This window comes from Mobula hypostoma, chromosome 17, assembly GCF_963921235.1.
Source record: "Mobula hypostoma chromosome 17, sMobHyp1.1, whole genome shotgun sequence".
NCBI lineage: Eukaryota > Metazoa > Chordata > Chondrichthyes > Myliobatiformes > Myliobatidae > Mobula > Mobula hypostoma.
The window spans coordinates 23,352,526-23,370,125 of record NC_086113.1 but is presented as its reverse complement, the minus strand read 5'-3'; the positions used below and the strand labels follow the sequence as shown (position 1 = coordinate 23,370,125).

General features: G+C 41.4%; 1 protein-coding gene across 1 annotated transcript in view; it reads right to left on the bottom strand.

Moving 5' to 3' along the window:
* The window catches only part of drosha (drosha ribonuclease III), a 168,906-nt gene that overhangs the window by 87,104 nt on the left and 64,202 nt on the right, over positions 1 to 17,600 (bottom strand). Inside the window, exons 16-19 of the mRNA XM_063069658.1 lie at positions 13,383 to 13,490; positions 8,601 to 8,708; positions 5,942 to 6,080; positions 4,953 to 5,013 (exon numbers count right to left, since the gene is read on the bottom strand). Coding sequence (XP_062925728.1) covers positions 4,953 to 5,013; positions 5,942 to 6,080; positions 8,601 to 8,708; positions 13,383 to 13,490 — 416 coding nt within the window. The remainder of the gene's footprint in view (positions 1 to 4,952; positions 5,014 to 5,941; positions 6,081 to 8,600; positions 8,709 to 13,382; positions 13,491 to 17,600) is intronic.

Here is a 17,600-nt window from a genome sequence, read left to right as displayed (position 1 = left end):
GGGAACAGGGGATCGAGGAGGTGGAAAGGATGAATTTTTGATTTAAAACACGAATAAAAATAGCAATCCAAACGAGAGGAATTGCAAGTCCCAGCTCACACCAGGATTCAATAGAAATCAGAAAATTGGGTTATCCCATACCCACAACGAAGTGTACAGCTGCCTTTTCCAGATACTGTGGTCCTGAAGAAAAGCCCTGCAAATCCCATAGCACGCACATTCATAAGACCATAAAAGATAGGAGTAGAATTAGGCCACTCAGCCCATCGAGTCTGCTCTGTTATTCTATTTTATTATCCCTCACAAATATATTCTCCTGCTTTTTCCCTGTGACCCCTGATGCCCTAACTAATCAAGAACCTATCAACCTCCATTTTAAATACACTCAATGACTTGGCCTCCACAGCTGTCCTTCTGTATCCTCAGGTCCAAAACTCAGCCCCTATAGGAGACATCCTCTCCATACCCACTCTACCTAGGCCTTGCAATATTCAATTTCCAAAAGCCCTAATTGTGCTCCTATCTCATGGTCTTATCTCACCAAATACTACCCTGAGACTCATTTTCTTGCAGGCATTCACAGTAGAACAAAGAAGTACAATGGAATCAATGCAAAACTACATGCAATAACTGACAAATTGAGCAAATACAAAACGAAACAAGTAATAACAGTAATAATAGTAAGTAACTAAATAGTAATGAGAACTTAAGTTGTTTAGTCTTTAAAAGTGAGTATATAAGCTGTGTTCAACAAGGTTGATGTTGAGGTGAGAGTACCATGCTGATGATAGGAAAGCATTTGTATAATCATACGTTAACCCTTTCATTCCAGGGTTCATTCTCATATTCCTCTTTTGGATCCTCTCCCATGTCAGTACATCCTACTAGTTAGCCCCCTCTCACTCCCCTCTATTACTGTACTGTAAACACTTTAAACCACACTTAATAATGCTGTTTATATTGTAAACGCATGCTGATACTTAGAGAGGCCTAGGTAGAGTAGAAGTGGAGAAAATTTTCCTGTAGTGGGGGAATCTAGGATCATAAGGCACAGCTTCAGAATTCAAGCATGTACATCCCTTTAGAACAGAGATGAGGAGGAATTTCTAAGCCACAGGGTGGTGAACCTGTAGAATTCATTGCCACAGATGACAGTGGAGGCCGATTGACTGGGTATACTTCAGGTGGAGGTAAATAGGTTCTTGTTTAGTAAGGGTGTCAAAGGTTATGGGGAGAGGACAGAAGAATGGGGTTAAGGGGAAAAGTAAACCAGCCACGATGGTATGGTAGAGCAGACTCAGTGGGCTGAATAGCCAATTCTGTTCCTTTGTCTTAATAATCTTATAGCAATTATCCAGTCTATTGTTCACTCTTTGAACCAGCAGCTCAGGTTGCACAGAAAGACATCTGATATATTTCATGGGTACAGTCCTGTCCGTCTACATAGGGGCTGTGCAGAAACCAAAGAGCTTAGATTGGAAAAGTGTGTCTGAAGAGTCGAAATGTCTGCCTAAATTAAACTACAATAAAAACATACAGAGATTTAAAAAAAACTGCTGGAGGAAGCCAGTGGGCGTGTAGCATCTGTGCAGGCAAAAGTATGGTTGAAGATTTTGTTCGAGACCAATCATAAGGAGGGAAGAAAGCCAGTGTACAGTGGTGAGTGAGAGGGGTGAGGTGGAGCTAGTAAGTGTCAGGTGGGGCCAAGTGAGGAGTGGGATAATATCAGATAGAGCCAGGTGGGAGAGGGAGAGATGGAGGCTAGACGATAATCAGTGCAACCACTTAAGGGAGGGACATTGGCCATATGGAACTAGATGGCTAAGGGGATATGGAGGGTAGGACAAGGGAGCAGAAATCCAGGTGGATAGAACTGTGGTGGAAGATGGAACCATTTGAGTATGTATCTAGGTAATCTGGGCTGGGGGTGGGGTGGGAATGGTGTCTGAGGAAGATCAAGGCAAACACAGGATGAGAAACCTGGTAGACCTTCTAGGAGTGGAAAACATAGAGGTAAGGCTTACCTAAAACTGGAGAATACAATGTTCATACAATTGAGTTGCAGACTATCCAAGTGGATTATAAGGAGTTGTTGTTCTAGTTTGTGTGTGCTCTAATCACGGTAGTGGTGAAGCTGATGATTTACAGTTCTTTGTGGGAATGGGAAGACGAGCTGAAATGAAATGCAATTGGAAGCTCAAAATGGCTGCTGCAGGCCGAGCACATAAAATGGTCACTGGTCTCGCCAATGTTGAAGGGGGCACACTGAGATCACTTTGGAGGTGGTGCACATGAATCTCTGGACTGGTTTAGTCTATAGATGATTCTATAGGAACAAGTGTTGCAGCTGCTGTGGTTAAGGGAAAAGTGCCAGGGAACAAATGGAAGGACCAAGCAATCAATAAGAAAATGAGCTCTGTCAAAAGCAGAAAGGTGTGGAGAGAGGAACATGTGACTGGTGGAGTAATGCTGATACAGCAGGTGGAAATGGCAAAGGATATGGAGGCCAGGAGAGTGAAAAATGAGGAAAAAGAGAACTCCATCCCTGTTCCGTGTCAGGAAGGGGGATGTGATCGTAGGTGTGTGAGAAATGGAGGAAATGCTAGGAAGGCGGAACTTAGGACGGTTAATGGCACCTAATGGCAACTCCTTTGCTTGCATCTTTGGAAACAGCTCTATTTCCATCTTTAATATCTTTATTTTTCCCTTTCAGGGTTCTTTTGAAGACCCTAACCTGGAGTTACATGCTGACTACCGTTCTTTGCGGAAACAGGATCCGCTCTCAGGGTTCCATAACTGGCTGTTGTTCGGCACGACAAAGGCTCGGCCTAAGAGTCCGGCTCGGATTCAGAAGCCTAGGATCTTGGGGCTCTGGAGACGGGCAGATCGAGGGTCAATGTCACAACAGGAGACCTTTGTGTCGTTGGGGGAGTCGGGATATCTGCTGTGTGCCTGGAGACCCAGGATCTTTGCGATCTTCAGGCACAGAGCTCGAAAAAAGCGACATAACGGACTTCTAACATTGTAAACCTGCGAGATGATTGTTATGTCTCCCCGCTTGCAGGGAAAATGGAGGCACCTCCTTCTCCCTTGTTAGGGAGAGAGAAAGCCTGCTGTATGTCGAATACCGGGTAAAATGCGAAGTCTTTGGGGTAACTGTAAGTCCTGTGTCTTTGCTATTGCTTTGCTCACGCTTGAGTATTCCGTGGCGGTGTCAACACTTGCTTCTTTTCTGCCGGTGGAGGGAGGGGGGTTGTTCCTCGCTGCCATTTACGCGCGGCAGGAGGGAGCTGGGGGGGGGCGGACTTTAGGGTTTTAACATATAACTGTGTCATTCACTCTTTGGGGCACTCCTCTGTTTTTGTGGATGGTTGCGAGGAAAATGCATTTCAGGATGTACGTTGTATATCTAACATTAAATTGTACCTTTGAAACTTTGAATCAACTATGATGAAGGGAAAGCCGAGTATGTTGAAAACAGACATTTCAGAATTCCCGGAATGAAACACGTCATCTGGAAAACTGGTGCAGTAGAGGCAGAGAAACTAAGAGAAAGGAATGGCGCCTCTACAGAGGCAGGTTGGCAGGAGCTGTAGGCAAGACAGCTGTGAGAATCAGTGGCTTTATAGTGGTATAGACAGTAGGTTTATAGCAATTCCATTTGGTAGACTGCAGCTCAATGGTACAGACATTAAATTTTCAAAATTAAAGTACCCCACATCCCGTACTCCTTTTCCATTCCTACTAGTTTACTTGCTTCTATTTCTGTTCTCCTTCTCCGTTCCCACCCTGCTCCACACTACCTAGATCAGTCACTTTCCCCCACCTGGTTCTATCTGCCCATCATCCATACGAAAAGCCACTTGGGTTTCTTCATCCTCCCTGGTCTACCCTTTCTAACTCCTCCAAATCTTGTTCCATCTGCCCATCATCCCTCCTGTATCCATATCTCCCTCTCACCTTTTTATACTGACTACCTTCCCTCTACACTCTCCGTCCTGACACAGGCTCTCAACCTGACAGCTGACTATCCCTTTGCCTCCCGGAGCTACCATTTAACAGCTGGATTTCTTTTTTTTTTAATATAAATTCTGGGCAGTTTCTAGAGTAGGTTACATGATCGGCACAACATTGTGGGCCGAAGGGCCTGTAACGTGCTGTAGATTTCTATGTCTATGTCTATCCAGACTCTAACACCTGCAAGCTCTTGTGTTAACATTCTGAAATACACTAGGTTTCATTGTTAGTCATTTCTATTTACCGGTTAAGCAGCTGGTCTAATATTTTACAGTAGGCCTTGAAGTATTTTGTATCTTCTGCAAAACACTTTTCTTAAAAGGCACACAAAATTCCTTAATGCAACATTAAAGGGCACATCAACCAAATTTGTAGTATTTTCAATTACTACAAGATGCTCGCTGAACAACCACAAAATAACTTCAGGAATTACATGTAGATAGCACTGCAGCACCACAAAGGCTTTCATAATCAATTAAGTCATTTTGGAGTTGAACCCATGTTCTAATGTAAAAAGCCCTAATGACTAAACTATCAACTATTTTTTAGGAGGGTGGATGGAGAAAACATTAGCCAGGACAATTAAGAGACTTTCCCTTCTTCGTACCTAAGAAAAATATTTCTTGACTGTGCTCTTTCGAAGTGTCTTTATCTGACTTATAAGGGGTGACAACTACAAACTGAGCTCTGGCTGACAAAGATTTACTATTTACTCACTCTTTAACAGTCGGACTTTCTTTTACCTTTGACAATTAAACAATGGCAGCAGCCAGGGATCTGCTTAAGAATTCAAATCTATCAGATTTGAAGAGCACACTGCGTGCTCATTCATGCCAACTTCAGGTTACACATGTACATATAACTCTGGGTGTGTGGTGAGAAGGGGGTGTGTGCTTTGGCTGAAGAAAAAAAAACGATAAAAATCAAACACATACCTTGACGGAGCCGGATCATCTTGGCCAAGGCGTGACATGATATTTATTAAGGTGTTTATGCCTGTTAAAAAGGAACATAGCAACAGCGAATGTGGTGGAGGCCCACACATAAAGGCAACCCAATGAAAAATCATATTAACAACTTGGACTTACATCATTCATTTAATCAAGGTGTTTTGCAGTGGTGTTGCTGAACAAAATTTGATTCCAAACCAGAAAAGAATCTGTTCAAGCAAATGACCAATATCTTTCTCAGAGAGATAAGATTTAAGGAGAAATGGAAGACTAGATAGGTCAAAGGTTCCAGAACTTGACAGCTGAAAAACAGTGCTAATGATGGAGTGATTATATTTGAGGACATGACAGAGGGCACACTTGAAGGAGTATGGAGTCCTCAGAGTCGTAGGGCTGGAAAAATCAGGTGAAGGGTGTAGAATGCAGAGAAAAAGATAGGCCATGGATATAGATTTTCTTCTATATATACACAAGATAATGGAGTACAAAGTGGCTTTGAAACACCTAATCTAGGGAAGGAGAATATTAATACAACAGATGAGGTCCACTGTGCGACACTATATAGCGCTCTCTAGCCCAATTTCCACACAAGTTCCCAAAGCCTATCATCAGTGTGTGTGGTTTGCCGCAGCAAGTGATACCACAACTGATGAGGAGGAGCTTTGTTTTTATTTCCAAAGAGTCCAGAATTTCTATCACAGATTCTATGTTTTGAGCCACTTTACCCAGAAAGCCACAATTCATAATCTTACTTAAATGTGCAGGTTTGCAACCCCTATCTGGAACTTTGCCCACCAGAAGGGGTTTCAAAGAGTTCCAAATGCACTCATCACATTGAAGGCATTGGATATTCAGGAGCAGCTCTCCTCCTGGACATTCCAACCAACCACGATGATGACTGGAAATTAAAAAAGCTTGCAAACTCTCCTCCAAATCGCAAACTCAACCACCATTGTGAGGAGGTTCCTACTCACCTTTCTTCCTCATGTACATGTGGTGAACCTTCCTGTCTCCGTATTTGGGCTGCCGGATACCACAATTTGACAAAGAGTTTCTCGCATGGTCCGGATTCATTCCAAAATTCAGATGGTGGCTTGGATGGGTCATGGCAAGCTAAGAATATATCAAAGATGCAGATGCTTTCAGCGAGCTAACTTTAACGACCGATTTTCCATAAAATGTCAATGCCTTAACGACTACTAGTGCTCTCTCTGATTCACTCAAGTTCTTTATCTGTCAGCTACTACCTGACGGCAAATTGGTCACAACAGTTTAATGGTATTTATTGGACAACTAATTCAGAGGTCTGGGATAATAAAGCAGAGTACATGATTTCAAATTCCATCATTCAAGAATTTGACTTCAATTTAAACATTCGATGAATAAACACATTCAAAATGGCTCTGGTCTTCAAATGTAAAGATATATGCAATGTAATGCGCAATCATTAAAAATATACAAATTTATATTCGACTAATACCATCAGAGGTGTAATGAACTAATTAATTTATCATTTCTTCTGTAATGAGAACAATTTTAGACTGCAAAACATTCAGATTCTGTGGAACTCTTCTGAACAAGTATATGGACGATGAAGAAATAGCATCTTCATGCACTTATTCAGAGCAGAGCCACAGGATCTTTAGCATCAAGGTGAAAGGACAAAAGCGGGCTTAGTTCAACACCTTATGTAAAATAATGTTGCCCTCATGTTTCCTCAATGGGGGGGCTGAAGTATCCGCACAATATAAACCTGCCAAAGATTTAGACCTTTTAGCTAACGTGTGGAAGCCAAAGTCCCGAGTAGGATATTGACTACCATGCCTTATCCCAAATGGTAGCAAGGCACTGCCTTTGTTAAACAGCTCAGTTCAGCTGGCGAGAAAGTTGACTCTTCTTGTGTGTGGTTAAGTTAACCGCACTGTGTATGGTTGAGTTAACCGCACTGCTCCATGTTTTACGTCAATCAGGTGAGGTACAGCACACATCCCCAAAGGGGCCTTGATTTAGACTGATTTTTATGAAGAAAAAATTAATTGTTGGTGGATAAGGTGGGAGAAGCAGTTACTATTTCAGGTCATGAACTCTTTTAACATACTTTGCTTTTGTTTCAGATTTTCCGCATCTGCAGAACCTTATTCTTGGAAAATACAGGCTTAACAAATTATACCAGCTTTTCAAGCAACACACATCAAAGTTGCTGGTGAACGCAGCAGGCCAGGCAGCATCTCTAGGAAAAGGTGCAGTCGACGTTTCAGGCCGAGACCCTTGGCCTGACGAAGGGTCTCGGCCTGAAACGTCGACTGCACCTCTTCCTAGAGATGCTGCCTGGCCTGCTGCGTTCACCAGCAACTTTGATGTGCGTTGCTTGAATTTCCAGCATCTGCAGAATTCCTGTTGTATACCAGCTTTTCATTTCAGTTATTTTTGAAATAACCAACTAAATTCCTATTCTCCCAGTGCAGCAGTGGGATTTGAGCTTGTGTCTTTGGTGCATTAGTGCACCAGGCCTGTAGCCAATGTTTCTTCTAATTTCTTTTACAGCTGCATGGACCAACCATTGCTCTGAACAGGAAAGTTTTACATGCCCTGAAAACTGCCCGGTACTTTAATTTAATTTAAACATTGTATAAAAGACAATTCTAGCTGCGTGGCAACAAAGATTATGTGCGCGGGAGCATTTCAGTTACTCTGTGGCTGTGCGCTCGGGCAGTTTAGAGGCAACAGCGCTTGCAATGTAATTCTTCCGCCACCATTCCCTATTAAAAGCAGGATAGCAGTAACTATAATTCTTTCATTCTGTATTCATGGAATATTAAGATTTAAAGACCAGGGAAATGGGAAGAGAGAACAGAATTTCCTTTTATTTGAATCTTCAGTCTCAACAGTACTGCTGAAGCAGAAGTAACTGGAAATAACTGACAAAAAGGCGCCAGCACATGAAGAGATAGTTCAGCTGACCCGCCAAATTCCAATGCAGAATACAAATCGTCTATGGCAAAGGGACTAGCTCCTAACGGAAAGGTCACACCTTTCAGTACATGATAAAAATGGTGGGTCACAAGTCTTTTCAACATTAAAGACACCACTGAAGTGAGAGAAAGAGTAAAGAATGAACACATCTTCACAATATTACAACAAATCTACTGAATGCGCTCAACATATTCCACAGAGAAAACAGGGGGTCAAGTAGGGCAGCACATTGAAATCCCCACAACCCTTCCAATGCTAATTGATTCTCTGTTGAGATAAAATGGAATGCTTTCTCCAGTAATTGGGAAACCTTCAAATAGTTTATAACCTGTCTTGGCTCTTACTACAGGCTCAAGCTTTAAAAATGCTAGCTTACACTAAAACAGACAAAACAGCGCATTTGTCATGTGCTCTCCAATGTAAGACCATCGCCATGCTTTTTTGGGTGACAAGGGACAACAGTTAGAATGTTGGACAAGGGAATTTTGCACAGTGCACCCATTTTACACCCACACCGCAATCTCACCAAACCAAACAGGGAAGCAGTTGACTGTTTTCTGACCTTAATTCTGTGCCCCACTCAAAAATATGAACCCCAGAAGACATAGGTCTGCTAGTAAATTTCTACAGTGGGGAAAAGATGGGATAAAGTATACTTACCTGTAGTAAACAGCGTTCTTTAAAGGTGTAACCAATCAGCTTATCCAAGTGCATAAGACACTGATGGTATCGGATATGGTGTGTCAATACTGGCAACATCATGGCATGCTGGAAGAAACAAGATAACATGGTAAGTGCTTTGACAGCAATGACGGTTTCTCTTTTAACCATGCTGGCCCACTTGAGGTGCTTCCATTAATTTGTGCTCATGTGCGAAACAGACCAAGTTAAACACTAGGAACCAGCTTGTTTTCAAGGCTGTTCCATCCTATTTGTTTTAACCTATTGTTGTCAGAAGATCTCCTTTGTATGCACAATGCTGTTAAGATGTTCCGCTAGTTAAGAGGAATGGCGCCACGGTAGTGCAGCAGTTAGTACGACGCTATTAAAGCTCGGGGCCCTCTGGAGCTCGGAGTTCACTTCCAGCAGTTAAGTTGTCCAGCGACTAGGCTAGTGTTAATCGGTGGTTGCTGGGTGGTGTGGCTTGTTGGACCGGAAGGGTCTATTCCGCGCTGCATCTCTAAGTAAATAAAAAATCAACTCAAACATGTTTGTCTGGGTATCATTATATGAAACACACACACACAATCCACATGCCAATAATCATAAATATCTCGAGCTCAGGAGGAGGCAATCTCGCCAATCTATTCTATTGGTTTGTAAAGTTCGTTGACCCTTCCATCTGTTCATCGGGCTGCTTACTCAGAGGCTATTTGCTTAGGTACACCTTTACACCTGCTCATTAATGCAAATATCTAATCAGGTGGCAGCCACTCAATGCATAAAAGCATGCAGACATGGTCAAGAGGTTCAGTTGTTGTTCGGGCCAAACATCAGCATGGAGAAGAAATGTGATCAATGAGAAGTGCAGGGCAAATTTATTATTTTTTTTTAACACAGAGTGGTGAGTGCTTTAAATGCACTGCCAGGAGTTGTTGGGGAGGAAGACACAATAGATAAATAGGCACTTAAGTGGATCTAGGATAGGCACATAAATATGCAGAGAATAGAGGGATACGGATCATGTGCACACAGAAGATACTAATATAATTAAGCATTATTATCTTTATTAGTTCAACACAACATCGCAGATGGAAAGCCCTGCTCCTGTGCTGTACCAGGGTGCAGTTTCCTTTGCTCATCTTTAGTTCACTTTCCGGTAGATGGGACTCTGAAATGTCATTATACTCCAGCACAGGATGATTTCCAAGCTCAATATTCAACAAGCTTAAGCTCACCTGACACTCTGTATCCCGACACACCGATCCCCTTCATGCATTTGTGTCGTGCTTATCAGCATACACTGGCTCCCAGCTGAGTGCAGCTCTAATGTTACATTGTAAAATGACGTCCTCCTTAAGCTCCTCCAGCAAATGGTCAACTGCTCCTACCGTGCCCAACTGCCTTGACTCCATTTTTTATCAGCGTTGCCCAGTTGACACCAGACAGCCTGGGTTCAGATTTTTGTCATTTCTACCACTGTACCTTGTTGGAGTCAATATTAAGAGGGTGGGGGACAATGGGAGGAAAACTGGCACATAAAAACCTCTTCTGTTTCCTACAAAACAATTTCTACACTCAGAAAACATTTGCTGTCAATGAACTGTTCTGGGCTCTATATGATTGCAAGCCTTTCATTTTCACAAACCCGTGCATCAAACAACTGAATCCTTGAAGATTCAGTGGTCAGCTTCTAAGCTGTGCTGATAAGGTGCTCTCAGCCAAGGTGAGAACAATAGCGCAGCAAATATAATTAGTTCCCGTGTTGCCAAGTACCAATTAGCCACGGCCCCTACGATCGTTATATCTGCACGTCTGGGCTCCAGTGACAAAAATGAGCTTAAAAGAGAGTTAAATCACAGAAATTACCAGAAAATCCACCTGTACTGTCAGAAAGGGAAGCCCTTGACTGAACCTCCTCAAAAAAATTCTCACCTTCCTCCTGGCTATTGCTTAAATAAAATTATATTGATTAATGTCCGACTCACTTAATTAAAATATAAGCAGCCATTTGATTTGCATCATAATTCAGACAGTTCTGAGTGATTGTTATTAATTACTCATTAATGTTATTTACTTAGAGATACAGTGAGGAACAGGCCTTTCAGGCACAAGTCACACAGCCCAGCAACCCACCTATTTAACACTGGCCTAATCACAGGACAATTTACAAGCTAACTGGTAGTTCTTTAGACTGTGGGAGGAAACCGGGGTACCCAGAGAAAGCCCACGCGGTTCACAGGGAGAACGTACATACTCCTTATAGACGGTGCCTGAATTGAACTCTGAACTCTGGAATACTCTGAGCTGTAATAGAGTCACGCTAATCACTACATTTCATGGCACCCTAATTTAAGAAATTGTGCAGACATATCCTTATAATTTTCAAATGCTCCCATGCAGAGACATAATTCTGCTCAGTAAAGGACTTAAACTTATATAATATCAAAGTAATTCTGTTGGAAAGACATCCTGATTGCATAGCACTCTATGCAAAGCAACACAGTCCTCAAACATAATAATTTCTCAGCTAAGGACATGTTCGGCACAGCTTTGTGGGCCGAAGGACCTGTATTGTGCTGTAGGTTTTCTATGTTTCTATGTTTTCTAGTAAGTGGAAAAATCTGAAAATTTCGATAAGACACCTAGCATTAACTCTAATCCAGATTTTAGAGTGGGGATAATGACAATACTATCAGTGTTTGCCATGATGATCCTGTAAAACTGACAGAAACAAATGATATCCTATGCAAATATAGTTAAATGCAGTAATCTCAAAGTTGCTGCCAATGATTCAATGCTCCTGCACACGCACTACTGGTGACAGCTATCTCCAATGCAATCAAGGAAAACCAATAGCATTGACGTGAATTTACAAGTCCTGGTTCATCATACAACGTCTAAATGAGTTTTTAATGGTGTATGAAACCATTATTACTCATCAGCAAGTGATCTTGCTTTAATTAAACTAATTTTATTTATGTGAACTGTAATTTCATCACTTAAATATTTCAAGATGTTCAAATCATACATTGCAAATCTCTATAATCCTCTAGTGGTGGGTGAGCTTTGAAGGAGAGTACATTATCATTCTTCAGAATATCCCGAATCCAAGAAACATGATTGAGGATGCCGCAGTCGATTCCGTACAAGTTAGTGGCGTACATCATAAGAAAAAGTAAAGCTGTGAATTCCGATCTGATCACAAATGTCTTGGTGAAACATGGGCCATGCCTTACAAACACGGTTAGGCCTTTTATAGTGCACGTCAGTAATACAGGGAGCATCTATAAATATTGACTATTAGAACATTGAGGTAACTTAATAAGATTAAAAGAAAAACAAGAACATTTGCAAAAACTGAAAGAGCATGAGGCCAGCATTGTTCTCTCTTTTTCTTAACATTTTGTATTCAAAAGCAAACAGGGCAGATAACTGGTTGAAAACCTTCAGCGGTTGGTGAGTGGCAAAAGTGACAATTCTCAAAGAATAGCGCGGTTAACGTTTCACGTACAATTCAATCACAGAAATTAAAGAACAGAGCTACAGATAATGCTGTCCAAAGGCATAGTTAGCAAACGTTAAAATTAATGATACAGATCATGGAAGTAAGGTAAAGTGCAGCAGATGGAATATGCTGGGGACAGGAGAGGAGGGAAGAGAGTGAAGGTGAGGGTGAGGGTGAGAGAGAGAAAGAAAGTTAAAAGGAGGGAGGGAAAAGGGAAGGGAGGAGGAAAAGTGGGGGAGAAGGGGAAAAGAAGAGTGGCAAGGATGTGGAGTGGGGTAGAGTAAGTTCTGGGGAGAGGGTGAGGGGAGAGAAGAAGTGCGGGGAGAGGAAAGGGAGAGGCGAATGTGGAGGGGAAGAGGGTCTGGGGAAGAGAAGAGGGAGAGGAAGGGAGAGAAGAAGGGGAGAGGAAGGGGAGAGAGAAAGGGGGAGATACAGGGGAGAAAGGGTGGGAGAAAAGGGGGACAGAAAGGGGGAGGGAAAAAGGGAAACAGAGTGAGAGTAAGAAAGATAGATATATCGATAGAGATTATAGAAAGATAAGACAGATATCAGAATACATCTTTTCTAATTTTGACAAACAAACAGCTGTAATAGAGAAAGGTTGGAGGTGAACATGCACATTAATTACCAGAAGCAGGTGCAAAAAGGCAGTCAAAAAAAGAAAAGCGTGTTGGTGCCAACCCCAGAAGATTGTAGTGGTGCTTTAATTGCAGAGAATCCCATCAATATTGGCATCAAACTGCAGCATGGATTAGGAGATGGAAATGCACAAATTCAGAAGCATTTAAAGAATATCAGGATTGAAAGAATGAAAATAAGGAAGACAATTTTCAGTCACTCTTATAAACACACCGAGTTTAGAAGAGTAAGTAAGAATTTTATCAGAGTATTTAAAAATTCAAAAAGGATTCAACACAAGCGGCTGCACAGAAACTGGAATACACAACTAGGAGGCAAAACCTTCAGAGTACAAGGATTTTCCACATAAAAGGCAAGTGAAATTAAAAACCCAATTGCTTAAAAGGTAGTTAAATTTTTTTAAGAGAGATTCATTGATTTCTTATGTCTAAGAAAACAAAGGTACATGAAGAAAGAGAGACACGATAAATCAGCCTTGAACAAATGGAGGGACAAAGCTGATTTCATGGTCTGATAATTCTGCAGCTTTCTTCTGGAAACCTTAATCACTTAAAGATGCTCAAAAGCATCACGCAGAGAAATTCAGTGCCTACAATGCCAAGTAAGCCATTCACTTCAGTCGAGGCACTGCTTACCTGGCAGACATCAGATCGCAAACCAGTCTTCCAGAAACCTTGACTGCTCAGTTCTACTGTCACCTCACGCCTCATGGTGTTCTTCTGTCGGATTTTCTGCAAGGCTTCCTGAAATTAATACAAGAGGATTTTTGGCATGTAGAGATCTTGGTGGTGTGTGTGTGTGTGGGGGGGGGGGGGGGAGAAACGCACTGTTCAAAGTAACACCTCTCTCAGAATCCTAAACTGCATTTTGTACAAAAAGGAGTGTGCGTGGAACGCCCTGCCAGGGGTGGGTGGTAGAGGCAGGTACATTAGGAGCATTTAAGAAACTCTTATATAGTCACATAGATCATAGGAAAATTTAGGACTATGTGGGAGGGGAGGGTTAGATTGATCTTAGAGTAGGTTAAAAGGTCAGCACAACATCAAGGACCTGTAATGTTATAATGTTCTATTGTATTTACAGGAGGCATTCACACTAACTCCATTCAGCTACAGCCAATATGCTCAGCAAACTACAAAAGCTCTTTGTCTGACTACACTGAAACTTTAAAATTTTCTTATTTCAAATTCTTTCATCGCATTGGGTCTCTTTCTCTGTAAACCACATCACTACAATCTCCCAGGAACTCTGCAAGAGTCTGTTTCTGGCGTATTTTTCAGCCCCATCTTTTAATCTGATTCACCTTTCAGGTAACTGCACTTGGAGATTTCAATCTTAAATTTCTCCAACTTACTACATCATCTTCCTTCACTGATACCATAATACAAAAGGCCTGAGCAGATATGGCAAAGTTATTTCCCATGGTAGGGGAGTCTAGGACAAGAGGGCACGACTTCAGGATTGAAGGACGTCCATTTGGAACAGAGATGCGAAAAAATTAGTCAGAGGGTGGTAAATCTGTGAAATTTGTTGCCACAAGCGGCTGTGGAGGCCAAGTCATTGGGTGCATTTAAGACAGAGATAGATAGGTTCTTGATTATCCAGGACATCAAAGGGTATGGGGAGAAGGCAGGGGAGTAGGGATGACTGGAAGAATTGGATCAGCCCATGATTGAATGGCACAGAAGACTCAATGGGTCAAATGGTTTACTTCTGCTCCTATATCATATGGTCTTATAACTAGCTGGCAAACCTGGTCACCTTGTCATTAAAGTTCCATAAGTTGCTCAGGAGTCAAAGTAAACTACTGAGAATTGCGATGTTAACAGGGCAATATAAATAAAGCAACACACATCAAAGTTGCTGGTGAACGCAGCAGGCCAGGCAGCATCTGTAGGAAGAGGTGCAGTCGACGTTTCAGGCCGAGACCCTTCATCAGTCCTGACGAAGGGTCTCGGCCTGAAACGTCAACTGCACCTCTTCCTACAGATGCTGCCTGGCTTGCTGCGTTCACCAGTAACTTTGATGTGTGTTGCTTGAATTTCCAGCATCCGCAGAAATCCTGTTGTTTGAATATAAATAAAGTCTGCTTTTTTCGGAAAGCAAGTATGTTACTGCTATTTCATATTGAACCAAACATTATTTGGACAATAGTATATATTTTAGAATAGACATAAAATCAAACCTAAATTAATAATGCTAAGCAAATGCATCTGCAGGCTACATATTTTCAATGAACAAACAAAGCTTAGCACTTTTTACGTTCCACAGAAATTTTTTCATTAAGTTTTAATAATTTTTGCGTCCACAGTAAAGAAAGCCATTGAGCACATTTACAAGGAGCACTGCCACAAGATACCAGCATCCATCATCAAGGACCCCCACCATCCAGGTCATGCCCTCTTCTCACTACTGCCATCGGGAAGGAGGCACAGGAGCCTCAGGACCCACACCACCAGGCTCAGGAACAGTTATTACCCTTCAGAACCAGCGTGGATTACTTCACTCACCTCAACACCGAACTGATTCCACAACCTACACACTCACATTCAAGCATGCCATAACTCACATTCTTAGTATTATTTATTTATTCTGATTTTCACAATTTGTCTTTTTCTGCACATTGGTTGCTTGCTTGTCTTTGCGTATGGATTTTCATAATTTTTTAAAATTTCTTTAACTTCCTATAAGGCCTGCAAGAATGTGAATCTCAAGCAAGGATATGGTGACATACACGTACTTCGATAATAAATTTACTTTGACTTTGACTGCATGCAGTACTAATTACAATGCCACCTGGTATGAATTTAAACTCCATAGCTTGTGCAACAAATGTGCCCTTCAGTTGCTAACTAGCCTGCAGAACATTTGAGCTTCTACAATGAGCAAGGGTTGATAGTGATAAAGATGCATGTCTTAAACACTGCCCCATTCAGGTGCTCTAAAGCCAGGACTCTAAAAATAACCAAGCTCGCAAGTTAATACAACAGATGATTAAGATGCACGCAGCCTTTTCATTCTCTATTCTCATCAATTCAATATGATCTAATCTTGTCCCCTACAATTTGCTTGGAGATTCAAAGTATCTTGGTAAAAGTTCATTTATCTGGTTAATGCACTAAAATGCTAAAGTGATCACTTCAGTAAACTAATGGAAAACAGATGATGTCAAGCATCGCAAAATTGCATTTTGGCAGAAGCATTAGCTTGGACTCCAAAAACAGTTTATTTTCTGAAAGGTTATATTAAGGTTCTCAGCAAATATTATGGCTCTTTCATCATAGATGAAGTCTAAAGAAATTACAGGACTGATATATCCAAAATGACGTGAAATAAGCTTGATTAAAAAATTATTTGACTTTTCCCTTTTGTTTTGAACTCCCCAGTGTCTGGCAGTGCACAATATTCTGCTTGGGCTGTGCACAATATTTTAGAAAGTACAATTAGATGCAATTGTCTTGCTTTCCTCTACTACACATTTAATTATTTGTTCAAACATAAAACAAGCGACAAATCTATTTTAGTCCCCTGTGAGCAGCCTGCAAACAGTTTCCTTTCTAACAAGGTTTATGGCTTCTGTGACAAACAAAATATATTTTTCATTGCCTTCCAAGGATAAATATATTCAAGCAGAATTGTATAAATCAGGCAACTGTACTTCTTAAAGGGTTAGTATGTCAGCTGTTAATACAGCCTCCATGACTAGTGAGGCCACTTCTGACCACTTTTTTCTTCCTCAGCACTCACATGTCCCATCTCCCATGCAAAAGTTTAAGAAAAAGCAAAAACAGGCCATTGTCCCCTCATGGTTGTTCCACCATTCAAAATAGCATTGAAAATAGTGTCCAAGCCTCCACAGCCCTCTTCAAGTGATATCTCCAAAATTTTACTGCCTCCTCGGTATCAATATGCAACCTTAGATCTGGTCCTGTGCAATGAGAAAGGTAAAAGCAGTAATCTTGTAGTTAGGGATCCTCTTGAAAAGACTGACTGATTGTTTCTCATACAAATGGAGGGTGCAATAGTTCGATCGAAAACCAGTGTACTTTATCTAAATAATGGAGACCACATTAGAGGTTTTGGCTTGTGTAGACTGGGAGCACAAGCTCTACGGTGGTGTACGGTTGAGGAACAATGGAACACTTACAAAGAGATTTTTCATGGTGCTCAACAGAAGTATATTCCAATTAAAAGCAAGGCCAATAAGGGTGGCGAGAGCCAGCCTTGGATAACTAAGGAAATAAAAGAAGGCATCAAATTAAAAGCTCACGTGTACTAAGTCGCCAAGAGTAATGGGAAACTGGAAGATTGGGAAAAATTTAAAAAGCAACAAAGAACCACTAAGCAAGCAATAAAGAAAGGGAAGATAGATTATGAAAATAAACCAGCACAAAACATGAAAACAGATAGTAAAAGTTTTTATCATTATAGAAAGCGGAAAAGGGTGGCTAAAGTGAATGTATGTCCCTTGGAGGACGAGAAGGGAGAATTGATATTGGGTAATGATGAAATGGCAAAGGCTTTGAATTACTATTTTTGTGTCGGTTTTCACGATGGAAGACACGTCCAACATGCCAAAGAGAGATGCCCTTGTGATGAGAGGTGAGGACCTCGATACAATAGCTATCACTAAAGAGATAGTGTTGAGCAAACTTGTGGGCCGGACGATAGATAAGTCTCCCAATCCTGATGGAATGCATCCCAAGGTACTTCAAGAAATGGTAGAAGTTATTGTAGAGGTTTTGGTGATAATTTACCAAAAGTCTCTGGATTCTGGGCAGGTCCCAGCAGATTGGAAGATGGCGAATGTCACACCACTGTTCAAAAAAGGATGCAGGCAAAAGACAGGTAAC